Below are 12,474 nucleotides of genomic sequence, written 5' to 3' on the forward strand. Positions count from 1 at the left end.
GAAGTCAGCTAACGCGGGAATTGCCCGGGTGAGGCTGGGGAGGAGGAGTTCACTAAATTGTGTTGGAGCGAAGGCGTCGAGGGTGGGAAGAATTAATCTCATGTGGGGAAGGCAGACGGGACTACGAGGGAAAGGGAGAGGGGCAATGTACACTCAGCCTTTTCATGACTCGGCGGGAAGATGGATGATTTTCGGGGACGGTTGTCCCAGCGCCCTGGCTCGCTCGCTGTACGGAGACGTCAGAGCGCTCAGGTCCGCGGTGGAAGAGCCCCCCAGCCCCCCCGCCCGGGCTTCTATATAAAGTAGGGGCCTCGTGGAGGCTGCAGCAGTGGCGCGGGCGGCGGCGGCGGAGCTCCTCCGAGGTCCGGATCCTACCGTCGCTCCTCCGCGGGGAGAGCGCGCTGTCCGCCCAGCCTAGCCGCGGCGCTCCAAGGGCTTCCCGCCGGGACCATGCGCGGCTGCGAGCTCCCGCTCGTCCTGCTGGCGCTGGTCCTCTGCCAGGCGCCCCGGGGGCCAGCCGCTCCGGTGTCGGCGGGCGGAGGGACCGTGCTGGCCAAGATGTACCCGCGCGGCAACCACTGGGCGGTGGGTGAGTGTCCGGCGCGCACTAGTCCTCGGAGGGATCAGCCAGCTGAAGGGGGCCCGTCTCCCCATCTCTCAGCTTTTCTGGGTCCCGGCTTTGGGGTCCGGGTTTGCTCTGACCTTTCTACCCAAACACCAACCCCGTTCTCCCAAAACTCCACCCCACCCCTCCGCATCCTGAGGAGCCGTCGGTCCCTCAGCAGCCGCAGACTGCTCGCTTGGCCCTGTTCCGCTCTCTGCCCTCTTCCCCAGGGCCCCCGAGCCAGCGCATAGCTCTCTAAAACACCGAACCCTACGGGGAGATCACCTTCCCTCCGCACCTGCTCAACACCTCTTTTTATCCGCCTAATCGCAATCCTGTCTGGCACGGTTCTCTCCTTGAACAACTTTGGGGAGCTGGGTCCCGGAGCGCGTCTCAGAACCCAGGTCCAGCGCGGCGGCCTCGACTCCGACGGCCAAGCGGGGATCCCCGGCTGCGCCTTGCCCCGGGCCAAGCCACAGGTGCGGAACCCGGGCGCCGCGCTCCCGCCCCTGGTTTCAAATCTGTCCAGCGAGCAGTGCCTGAATCCCACCTGCTTGTGGCTCTCTTGAATTTTCTTAGTCCTTCTCCTGCCTTTCCAGCGATTGTCTTTTCCCTGCCCTTCTGTCCAACCCTCCTTCTTTCCAGCTAGCCGACTCCGCGCTCCGGGAATCGCGCCTGCTCTCTACGCTGATCCCGGGCCTCTCTGACCCCTGGGCTCCCCGCTTGTCTCTGCCTCTCAAGACCTGGAGTTTGCCCTCTCCTCTAGGTCCTTTCCCCTTCCCTCTGCCAACAGGTCCTCTTCTCCAGGCAGGGGCTCGGAGCTTCGCTCGTCCCGGCCCCAGGAACCCTATCGGCGAGGACAGCCGCGCAGCAGTGCAAAGGGCAGCCGCGGGGTGGCGGGCGCGCACGCGGCTTCCCCGCCACTGGGAGGCGGGTAGCAGCCCCGCAGCCTCGCGCTCACCCAACGTCACTCCGGGGCTCTCCGCCGAGCCAAGCATAGCCTCTTGCAAATGCAGTGTACGACTTCTTAGAAATCTCTCCGTATTGCCAACTACAACCACCCCAACATTTCCTAGGAAGCTGGAGATCCCTAAAGAGATTTAAGGGCGTGTGTGTGTGTGTCTGTGTGTGTGTCTGTGTGACTATCTCCTTAGTCGTCTACTTAGGAATGGGGAAAGCTGTGTTGGAAAGATACTTGTTAATTCAAATATCAGCCGGTTCACAGATTCTTGGTGTGAAGAGGAGGATTTAGGCGAGGGGGTGAGGCTGGACCTGTCACATCCTCAGCTCCTCTGTGCTGTGTATGTTTCTGTCAGAGAAATACACAACTCGGGGTTGCGATAGCGTATTGGTTACCAAAAGAATCATTTGCCGAGGCTCAGCAACCCCGGGATGAAAGTTATTTCTGATCTCTGAGGGACACTCAGAACCCAGGAGCCTGTTGTGGAGAGGAGAGGTTGATGAGATTGAAAAGCCTGCACGTCAAGAGAGAAGGATACTTAGAAACTGTTAAAGAAGCCAAACCTAGAAATGATGCTTACGGAGGGCTCCTGGGAATTTAGATCAAGCAGCCGTTGTCCAGTCCAGCCACCAACCAGTGGGCTGGGAAGGTGGAATGAAACCTCCAAATTTCCAACCTCTTTTTCTTGGTCTATATTTTTGTACTAAAGAGGCTTATAATTGGGGAACCCTTCAGGCCAAAAGCAGGACAAGAGAGTTAGCTGGGAAGCTGGAATCATGTTATTTCTGGTGCAAGGCAACCCTGATTGGTGCAGTTCCGTAGCACATCTGTCCCCAGGTATTTAGGGCGTCTGTCATTTAATCACCCTTCATAGTGGTGCTTGGGCATTCTTAACCCAAAACTATACTGACAGTGGCAAACCCGATTTTTCTTATTGTTTCCAGATGCACTCTTTTTCCTTTTTCTTCCCTGGCTGGCTGTCTGGAGTTGAAGAACAAAGGAGAGGGAGGTGAGGTAGAAAATCACATTTGGGTCTAAAATGACGTTGTGATTGAGAAAAAGTTCGCTTTGGATAGACAGGCCGTCTGCTGGAATGGAAACATTCACAGCATGAGTGAGATTGTTAGACTTTAGACTGAGCCTTCCACTCTCCTAAGTAGATGCCCGTCCTCCTCAATCACTGAAGGCATGCAGTTTAGCTTTAATTACATCAAACTAAAACTACATGTTGCTGTCTGTGAGGAAGCTGTCAGCACAAATTTGCAGATTAGTTGAGTGAATTGCTTCTTCCAGCTGGGAGAAGCATGGTGTAGCAATGAAAAGCAAGTTAGCAGATTGAAAACTTAACAAATTCTGATCTGCCTTGATGTTCATGGAAATGTTTTGTTTGTGTGATGAAAATATAGGTCAACACTAACCCTGGTAACCATCCCCTGCGCTCCCTTGAAATGCTCCTCATCATGGCTCTGAATTTGGTGTGAAGCTTGTCCTGGAAGGTTGGATTCTGAAATGCCTCTGTCCGGGTACAGAATGGCTTTACATTGTAGCACTGCCCTAGAAACTGTGGCACATAGTTTAAGTATCGTTCCAGAAAGACTAGCTCTTAAAAGTACTCAACACCTTGTCTTGATGGATAGTTTTCTATGTTAGGGTAATCAAGTTTTGAGTTCAAGAAAATTCATTTCTGTTTCAAACCTGCCACTTTAGTGGTGTTTTTAAGTGATTAAAAAAGACAAAACATTTATTTTTCCTCTTGGCAAGGTTTTATTTTTTCAAGTGCCTCTTTTTTCTGTGCTGAGGTCTCCATTATTATGGTATGGACACATAACAAATAATGATGGGAGAAGAGGTGGAAGTGGGCATAGGATCCGTGTTGCCATGGAGACGATTATTTGGCTGTCAGTAGCCAGCTGACAAATGAAACAGGACCGAGGGAATGTGGGCTTCCCTGGGATGTTCTAGATGGTACGCTTTCCCTAATAATTGGTCTGTGGGCGTCTCAACACCCGCTCACCAAATATGCAGATATTGAAGTCAGTACAATGTCACAAGGATCTATGTTAAATCAATCACAGAATGGAGGACCACTTTATCCTTTCATTTTAGAAAATCCCACAAAATTATTCAGGAATGGCAAAAATGTTTTTATTTGCATGAACACCTCCATCGTCCCTCTGCTTCAATGGCAGTGATGCCTTTCTCATTTCCAGCATCCTAACTGGATGAAAGGCAGAGAGGACAAGAGTGACTGAGGTCATTGCTGAGCGCATCAGGTTCTAATCCTGCTTTCCTATTATCATGATTCAATTTCCTCCTTATAAATCAAGCCAAATGCATCCCGACTTCCTGGGAAGTTGTGCAACCTAACCAGGGTTATGGCTAAAATGCAAGGTTATTTAGTGGTCATCCGGGCACCAAGTTGACCAAGCCAATATGTGAGAAGCTAATCATTCAGGATTCCAATTTTTCCGTTGGGACGGTGTCCCCGGTTGGCTCTGGAAATTGTGTGACGTGTCAGGTCGTAAGTGACTTGGCAAGTACTTATACTGCAATGCAGTAAAAATCTCATTTTAAGGCTCCTCAATACTCACAGAATTAATTTTTCTGAATCACATAATGAGTCATACTGATATATGATCCCTCTTCCTTTTTATAACATTAGTGAGCCTTTTGTAGACCTTATCCTTCTTTCCAGACCTCGGAATGATTTCTAGCTGCCTCATATTCTTGGAAAGTTCAAAGACTCTTCAAAGCAGCATAATATAGTAGCGTCTGGGCTGTGAGCTGATTCAATACTACAATCTTTGCTTCCATGTGGGTGATCTTTGGCAAGTCTCATTTTCATCAAACTTATTACGGTCTGGGTCAAATGAAATAATCTGTGTTTAAACATCCTGCAAACTATAAACTGTGATACACGAGCAGCAAAGTCACAGAGAGGGCTTCTCTGCTGGTGGAGGGAGCTGCTGGAAGGGGCCTCTTTCCATTTGCAGTGACTGGGGTCTGTCAAATATTATTCCTGTGATGTTTGCCTGACATATTTCTAATGTCAGTCAATGTTAGAATCACAAAGAGCACTTTCCTTGTGAGCTTTAAATCAAAAGCACCATAGTTTTACTAATATTAGAAATTTGACAGTGCTGTAAAACTCAGTTGAAGAGAGGTGGGAAAAATCAACTGAAGAAAGTAAATAAAATAATGTGAGTGTATTTAAGCAATGGACTAAAGTGTTAAGAATGCAGACCTTGAGGGCCAGCCCAGTGGCGTAGTGGTTAAGTTCGCACACTCCATTTCAGTGACCCGGGTTCACAGGTTCAGATTACAGGTGCGGACCAACACACCGCTCATCAAGCCATGCTGTGGCTGCATCCTACACACAAAATAGAGGAAGACTGGCACAGATATTGGCACAGATGTTAGTTCAGGGACAATCCTCCTCAAGCAAAAAGAGGAAGATTGGCAACAGATGTTAGCTCAGGGCCAATCTTCCTCACCAAAAAAAAAAAAGAAAAGAAAAGAAGGAAGGAAAGGAAGGAAGGAGGGAAGAAAGAAAGAATTCAGACTTTGAATTCTGTACCCACTTCTGAGCCTATGGCTATGCCTATTTGCATACATGAATTTCAGGAATTTCCGTGTTTTTAGTGATTTGGCTTCCTGCACAGCAATTTTTATTTATTTATATGGCAGGTGCACATCCCTGGAGCCATTGCTAGACTTTCACTGACCATTTTAGACATCCAAAAGAAAATTCTGTGTTTATGTGGCTGAGAAGTGTTGATCAGAACTTGTTTTTCATTACATGCTTACCAAACTGTAATTTCTAGGTGATGTTTCCTACATTCAATCTCAGCTAAAATTCTGAGGAAATTGAAGTGAAAAATTCCTTTGGTCCATTTGTACTACAGATAAGAGGAAAGCAACGTTTTTTTTAATCACACAAAGAAAAGCATTGAGACTTTACTTTTCAGTAGCAATTCAAAATTGACTTGGGGAAGATGTTTAAACTTCGTTATTCCATTGGGAATCAAATTTGGTGCACACAGAATGGGTGATAGAAATTTAGATACGCAAGATTCCTTAGAGTTCATCTAGTCCTGCCTGTTCCTTTAATAGTTGATCAGTTGAGGACCGAGGATGCTAAATGACTTGGCAGGGGTCACTTAGCTAGTTAGCAGAGGTGCTGGAACCAAACCCAGGACCCCTGAGTTGCAGGTCTGAATTCTGTCTAGCTCATTGCACGTTTTGAACCGGGAGAAAACTCTGTCAGTCATTTATGAACTCCTAATGATTAAATGTTATTCTGCATTTAGGAGAAGCAGCACAAACAGAATTGGTGTCCTTTTAAATTTCTTGTTCATTCATTCCCCTGGGTTAAATTTGTGGCATTTTGTTTTTGTTTTTTACAGGGCACTTAATGGGCAAAAAGAGCACAGGAGAGTCCCCAGATGTTTATGAGGGCCAGAGCGTGAAGCAGCAGCTGAGGGAGCACATTCAGTGGGAAGAAGCTGCAAGGAATTTGCTAAGCCTCTTGGAAGCAAAGGGGAGCAGAAGCCATCAGTCACCTCAATGGGAGCCCCTGGGCGTTGGTCAGTCTGCTTTGGATTCTGAGGAGAGCAGCAACTTTAAAGATGTAGGTTCAAAACCAGGGAAGTGGGGTGGGGTGGGGTGGGGTGGGGTGGGGTGGCGGTGGGAGGTGTTTCGGGAGAGTTGGAAGGAGGCGAAGTTTGAGCCGGGAAGGATGAAATTGTTTACGACGCAGCCGCAGCCACTACATGGGGCTGACGCCAGGACACGCCAAGGAAATAAGTACACAATTTCCATGCTGTCTTTTCTTCTCAACACAGTAGATTATTTTTGCTCATAGCACGTCAAAAGGGTGCTGGTTCCCAACTCCACTTCAGGAGTTTTATTAGCAATCGTGCATTGATGGGATTTGTTTTTAATCTGTCAGGTCCTACCAGAATATTTTGATAGTGAGGCTATAGCTTATTTGCGTAAATCCCTGTGGGTCTACAGATCCGTTTATTTTTGATAAACACCAGCAGAAGGGCCTATTCACAGATGATTTCAGAAGAGAGCATTCTTGTTTCTGCACTCCATGCAAAATAGTCCTATTTCATATTTGTTCCAAGATTACCTAGTTCAGGTCTCATCCTAATATTTCAAAACTTGGTGAACATATCTAAGGTCAACTGATTCGTCCTGTGTAGGATTTTATAGAGAATAGGGAAAAATAATTATGCCAAACTGTCATTGTTTAGGTACAAAGCCAGTAAATGAGGTAAGGAAGACAATAAAATTTATAGAAAGAAAGCAAGGCAACTGAAAATGAAGTGATTCTCATTAACTTTTAAGAAGTTTCCATGAAATTTATGATAAAAGGCAAAAATAATCATTGAAAACTAGTAATAATAATAGTAGATAGTTTTAGTGATTATTTTCTATAATCCAAGTACTGGATGAAGCTGTTTACCTCCATTTCTTCGGTTAATGCTCACAGTGGTCTTACGAGGAAGATTCGGGAAGATTATATTCTCTCCATTCTAAAGGTGGGGAAACTGAGGCCAGTCACATAGCTTTTCACTGGTGAAGCCAGGGCAAGAGCCCATGCTGTCTGCCTTGGATGGTCTACTGCCATGCAAGACATCTTCTGGGGAATGGTCCTCACTGATCTTAAGTATGAAGGATGCAGGGTGCAGTAGCAGCCTTGTTTGTCACTGTTCCTGTCGATAAATAGTATTGCTTTTCACTCGAAGAGCTTGGGGAGCTGGCTCCTTCCCTCCTTTATGGTGGTTAACCCTGACTAATGGCCCCTTTACGGAGGCTCAGGGCTGGCTTGGCCGAGCCTCAGCCGGCTTCTCTGGACAGAGGCTTAATGTTTCATGGCCTTTGGGCTACTGTGGATTCTCTGTGCTAAACAGAGACCAAAAGTTCATTTGTTGCATAGAACACCCAGAGAGAAAGTCTCTAGTAGCCTTTATTCCGAAAGAAAACCTGGGTTAAATCGACCAATACAGGAATAAGGACCAACTTTGTACAAACCTGGAGTGATTGTCTTCTCCACACCTGTTTTGTAGGTGTCCCAGGTGTTATATGACCAGCTGCCTTCTTTGTTAGTGGATCTCTGGGCTCTGGGGGCTCCGGAAATTGGTGATTGACTTCTCAGCCCCTGACCAGCCAGGCCTTTTCTTGGTCAAGGGTTTTGCTAGACTTCCTGCGGGTGGATGTCCAACAGTAGTGCCTTCTCCTTTATCTGAAGAGCAAGAACAATTACCAGCCCAAAAGCCTCTAAAGTAGTTTAACAACACCGAAATGGGTTTAGCCTCACAGCTTTGGCATAGCCTCCCCCTCATCACGTTATTAATCTATAGTGCCTCATTTTTGAACCAAACAGCAGTCCCCTCTCTGAGTTGCCTTATTCCCCCAAATCTGGCTCTGCATATCTTTGGAATGCTTTGAAAAATTCAACTCCTTCTTCAAGGGTTGAAATTTTCCTGCCATATTCAGAAGAATATTCTGTAAGCTTCGAGGACAATTGCAAAAGAATAGCTCCAAAAAGGCTTCTGAGTGGGATGGATTGAATGGGCCATCATAGGGAGCGACTGCTTCAAGGGGACAGTATTTATACAATGTAAGATGAAAAAAAAAGTCATCTTTTTATAATCAGGGCTTGTTCTTCTGTTATACCTTTTTATGCTTTGTTCTTCTTTTTACAAGTTTAAAAAGCCCATCCCATTTCATTCTACCTCAAGTTGAAGAATTAGCTATTTCACACATGGGTACCATTCTTTTGGATGTATTTCCCAGTAATATGAAAAACAAATTCAACAGTTAGTTTAGTCTTTGCATAGACCAAATTAGTTTATCACTTCTCTTGCTTTGAAAATTCCACCTCAATGAAAGTATGTTGATAGAAAAATTAAAAACATCTTGCAATTATTTTATTCACAAAGAGGGAGTACCAGGAGAATGGTTCTATTAGAAAACCATCTATCTGTCAATGTTAGAAAGGAGTTTAATAACTTAGCTGAGCCTTCCCAGAATTAGCAACAGGAATTTTCAGAGGCTGAAGGACTTCTCTTAAAATGAAACACTATGCACCTATGCTATCTTCTTCCGTTTTAGTAATAAAACATCAAGTCCTGTCGCCAAATCACCCAGAGCTGGAGTTAGAAACTCTGAGCATCTTCCTATGTTTTGATGACAAAGATACTTAATTCAGAAAAGATTTCTGTAAATGTGCACTGAATCTAGACTACTATATTGTGGCAAACAAACTCCAGAACTCTATTAGCAATTAGGGCCAAGAATTTTAAAGGTTTACCTTAGTCTTTTAATTGTACCCTTCTCACAAAAAATTAATGGAACTTTTGCCATATGGTTTCTATAACGTGAAACACTATTCAGGTTGGCTCCAGGCCTGATTCCTAATCCTGGATGTGGCTGTGGATTGTCCTGAGTTTCAGTAAAGGTTGGAGTTGGGCTTTGGATTCCTTTTGTAATTTGGACCCAGTCCATTGTTCTTTGCAGCCTTCGGTTTTTCTCCTATTTTGTGGACATGAGGAAAGGGACCTGGGGAATGCATTGTTCTAGCTAGTAAGTAAATATACAGGTTTGCCCTCACTTTTCAGGCACTGCTCCCACTGTCCCATCAAATCAGTACAGAGAATAGAAAGGTTTTATTCCTTAATATGTGAAATGCTCCAAAGGAAGCTCCAAACATAGGAAAAGCAACATGCAATCAAGAATAACTAAAAATCTTCTGATTACCCTGACAGTTTCTATAAAGGAGCAGAGCAAAGTCGGCCCCCACCTCAAATACACCTCCTCCTCACCCTGGACCACGGACCACCCTCCTGGCTCCAAGTCCTGGATTTTCCTAGGTTACACAACTCTTCTTTTCCTTGTAGCTTTACTTCATTCCCTTGAGCCAAACTGCTCTGATTGAATATTTTGAGCCAATGGGGAGGACTTCTATGGCTCCTTTCCTACATCCTCAGCTCACCCCTTTTATGACCAGTGGCTCATATTGCAGGATGAATGGCAGCATCTTCAGGCAGGCTGACGACCCTTAATAGTGCAGTGTGGGCTCATGGAGAAAAGCAAAGCTAATTGGCTTGTGTGAGAATTGAACCCTGGGCCCCCGCCTCATTAGCACCTGATCAAAACAATTGAGTCACAGAGCAGGTAATAACTGGCTTGTGAATATCAGTAATTCCTTTATTAGAAACTATGGCTGGTCTGGACATTGGGGAACCTAAATTGCCAGAGAATCTTGGAAAGTGTAATAAGCTTTAGTCTGGATGAAAAGTGTTTTCTCATCTCAGTCGGTAAAGGATGCTATTTGGGAACAAAGAAGTGTATTTTAAAATTATAACTACTCACTCTTTCTTCAGTCTTAGTTAATTTGAACAGATGCCACAACAAGCAAACCACAATGAATTTAGAATTGGCAGAAACCCAGATGAGCTCCTCTGCCCAAGTTGCCCACACTACAACCATTTCAGTCACGGGTTTATAATATGTAATTCATAAACGAGCTTTGATTTGTGTAGTGAGGCATTGCCAAAGTAAGAATTAAGATTCCACATTTCCTAATAGTCCCCCCACCCAGGTGCTATTTAGTAACAAATTCCTGAGGATAATACTTTCCATTTCCAACATTGGTCAAAATATACCTGAGTAGTCGTATCAGGGTACAAGTTAAGATAATTTAACAAAAAGACCCAAAAATATAGCGGCTCAGAAAAAGAGGACGTTTATTTCTCTCTCGGTAGAGGGGGCGGGAGCAGGGATGACAGGATGACAGCTGTGGTTCTCGAGCATTAACGTGTGCAGAATCACCTGGAGGAAGTGTGAAAGCACAGGTTGCTGGCCCCGCCCCCAGAGTTTCCAGTTCGGTAGGTCTGGGGTAGACCTAGGAATCTGCCTTTCAAACAAGCTCCCAAGTGATGCTGATGGTTTGTTGGGAATGGATTTACTTCCAGTATCAGGCTTCAACATCACTAACTATGTTTGCTCAACTCTTTCTAATATTTTTTTAAGTTGGTGGACTCTCTGCTCCAGGTTCTCAACGTGAAGGAAGGAACCCCCAGCTAAACTGACAATGACAATGACAGCCTCTCTCAAAGAAGCAAAACAGAACCCTTAAGAGACTGCGTTCTGTGAGCATCAATTCTACTGGATCATCAAGATTTCCTTTGTGCAAAATACTTAATTATTCTTGTATCTTTCAATCTTGACTAAAGTCATGGTTTTCAACCAGCATCTTCTGGTTTGAACTTGTTTGCTGTGAATAATTGCCCCCAAACAGTCTTCTAATTAATGCTGTTTACATCTAGGCTATTTGTCAATTAGATTCCAGTCCCCGACCTGTTACAACTCACAATAAAAGCTTAAACACATTGTCCAAAAGGCAGGTGGTTCTTTTATTTCAATTCCAAATGAGAGGACAGTGTGGCAGAGATTAACAGACAGCTTCATAATGGACTTGCATGCTCATTGATGAAGTCCGGCTGAATTTTTAGCTCTCCCCTCTGAAGGCCACTTACTGAATTCTTGTAATGACTTACAGCCTTTCTAGAAGCTACTACTAGAAGCTCATACTCCTTTATCATTACCGTCAGATGGGCTAGTTTGAAGGTAGAGTCTGGCCTTATTCATCACTTAATAATTCCCATTTCTTCAGCCCTTACCATGACCAGGGATTTTGCCCATATTATTGTATTGATAGTCCCCTCATTACAGTTGTATAAGCTGAGAATGAGCATTCTCACTTAATAGATGAGGAAACTGAGGGTTAGAGAGGTCAAGTGACATTCCCAAGGTCACATAGTAGATGGAACTGGGACTCAAACATCCAAAGTCACAAGACTTTCTGCAAATTCACAAGAAATTCTCATTTCGAAAAATGAGGCAAAGTTTCTACATTACCTCATTTTTAACCTCCCTGTCAGTATATTTAAGCCTAGCAAGCAGCACTGTTTCTTCAAAATTTCATTTGCAGTCTGGGAGGAGAAGTAGTTCCCACATCCACATTTAGTCAGCCCCAGGGCAGAAGGAGAAGATGAGTTCAAGAGACTCCCTTCCATTTTCAGAGAACACAGCCTGGCGTTTTGTAACACTCACCATTTCCTTTTTTTTGGTGAGTAAGATTGTCCTGAGCTAACGTCTGTGCCAATCTCCCTCTACTTTTTTGTATGTAGGATGCTGCCACAGCATGGCTTGATGAGTGATGTGTAGGTCCACGCTGGGGATCTGAACGCTGAAGCAGAGCCTGCGAACTTAACCACTCGGCCATGGGACTGGCCCCACCATTTCCATTTTTATCAAGACATTTACAAATTAACAGATTTTAAAGCTTTTTGCCATATGTTTAGATTTCCTCCATTTAGGAAAATCACATTTGAAACAGTGAAGAGATTTATCTTGTTCTTGTTTGGATTGTCAAAGAACCACACAAGATGTGATGTGTTCTTTCCAATTTATTTTAAAACCATGTCGATTCACAACTTTTGTACAGAACCAGACTTGGGGAAACATGTTAAATGTGATCTTAGTGTCCTCCCACCTGCCTCTTCCTGGGACCCTCCCGGGCCTCTTTCCCAAGAAGCCAGTCCTGAGCTGTGTCCACTGAGTCCACCATGCAGGGAATGATGAAGGGGAAAGCCCTACCACAGCATTCATCCTCCAACAGGACACGCATAGAGATGAAAGCAATCTTCTGGACCCAGGGGAAACTTCCCCTAGTGGCGACATTTTGGGCAAGGAACATTGGCATTAACCCCATCCAGACTGTCACTTGTTTGCTTGTCTCCTGAAAGCAGATGTTTTCCTGTGTTTTAGCTGCAGTCATTTTCTCTCCATGTGTTCAGACTGGGAGACAAGAGCAGCTCACTAAGATCTCCCG

The 12,474-nt window shown here is 45.1% G+C and overlaps 1 protein-coding gene across 3 annotated transcripts; it reads left to right on the forward strand.

The window, feature by feature from the left end:
- Positions 1-318: 318 nt before the first annotated feature.
- On the forward strand, positions 319-10,973 carry GRP (gastrin releasing peptide). 3 transcript variants are annotated; one of them, XM_008524638.2, is made up of 3 exons: positions 319-589; positions 5,972-6,195; positions 10,611-10,973. In XM_008524638.2, exons 1-3 carry the CDS (start codon positions 451-453, stop codon positions 10,662-10,664), a joined length of 417 nt encoding a protein of 138 aa, XP_008522860.2. In that variant the 5' UTR covers positions 319-450; the 3' UTR covers positions 10,665-10,973. The 3 variants fall into 3 exon arrangements, with proteins under 3 accessions (XP_008522860.2, XP_070486435.1, XP_070486437.1); XM_070630334.1 differs by having other exon boundaries at positions 10,632-10,973; XM_070630336.1 differs by having other exon boundaries at positions 5,972-6,220; positions 10,611-10,778.
- Positions 10,974-12,474: the final 1,501 nt, after the last annotated feature.

This window comes from Equus przewalskii, chromosome 7, assembly GCF_037783145.1.
Source record: "Equus przewalskii isolate Varuska chromosome 7, EquPr2, whole genome shotgun sequence".
Lineage (NCBI taxonomy): Eukaryota > Metazoa > Chordata > Mammalia > Perissodactyla > Equidae > Equus > Equus przewalskii.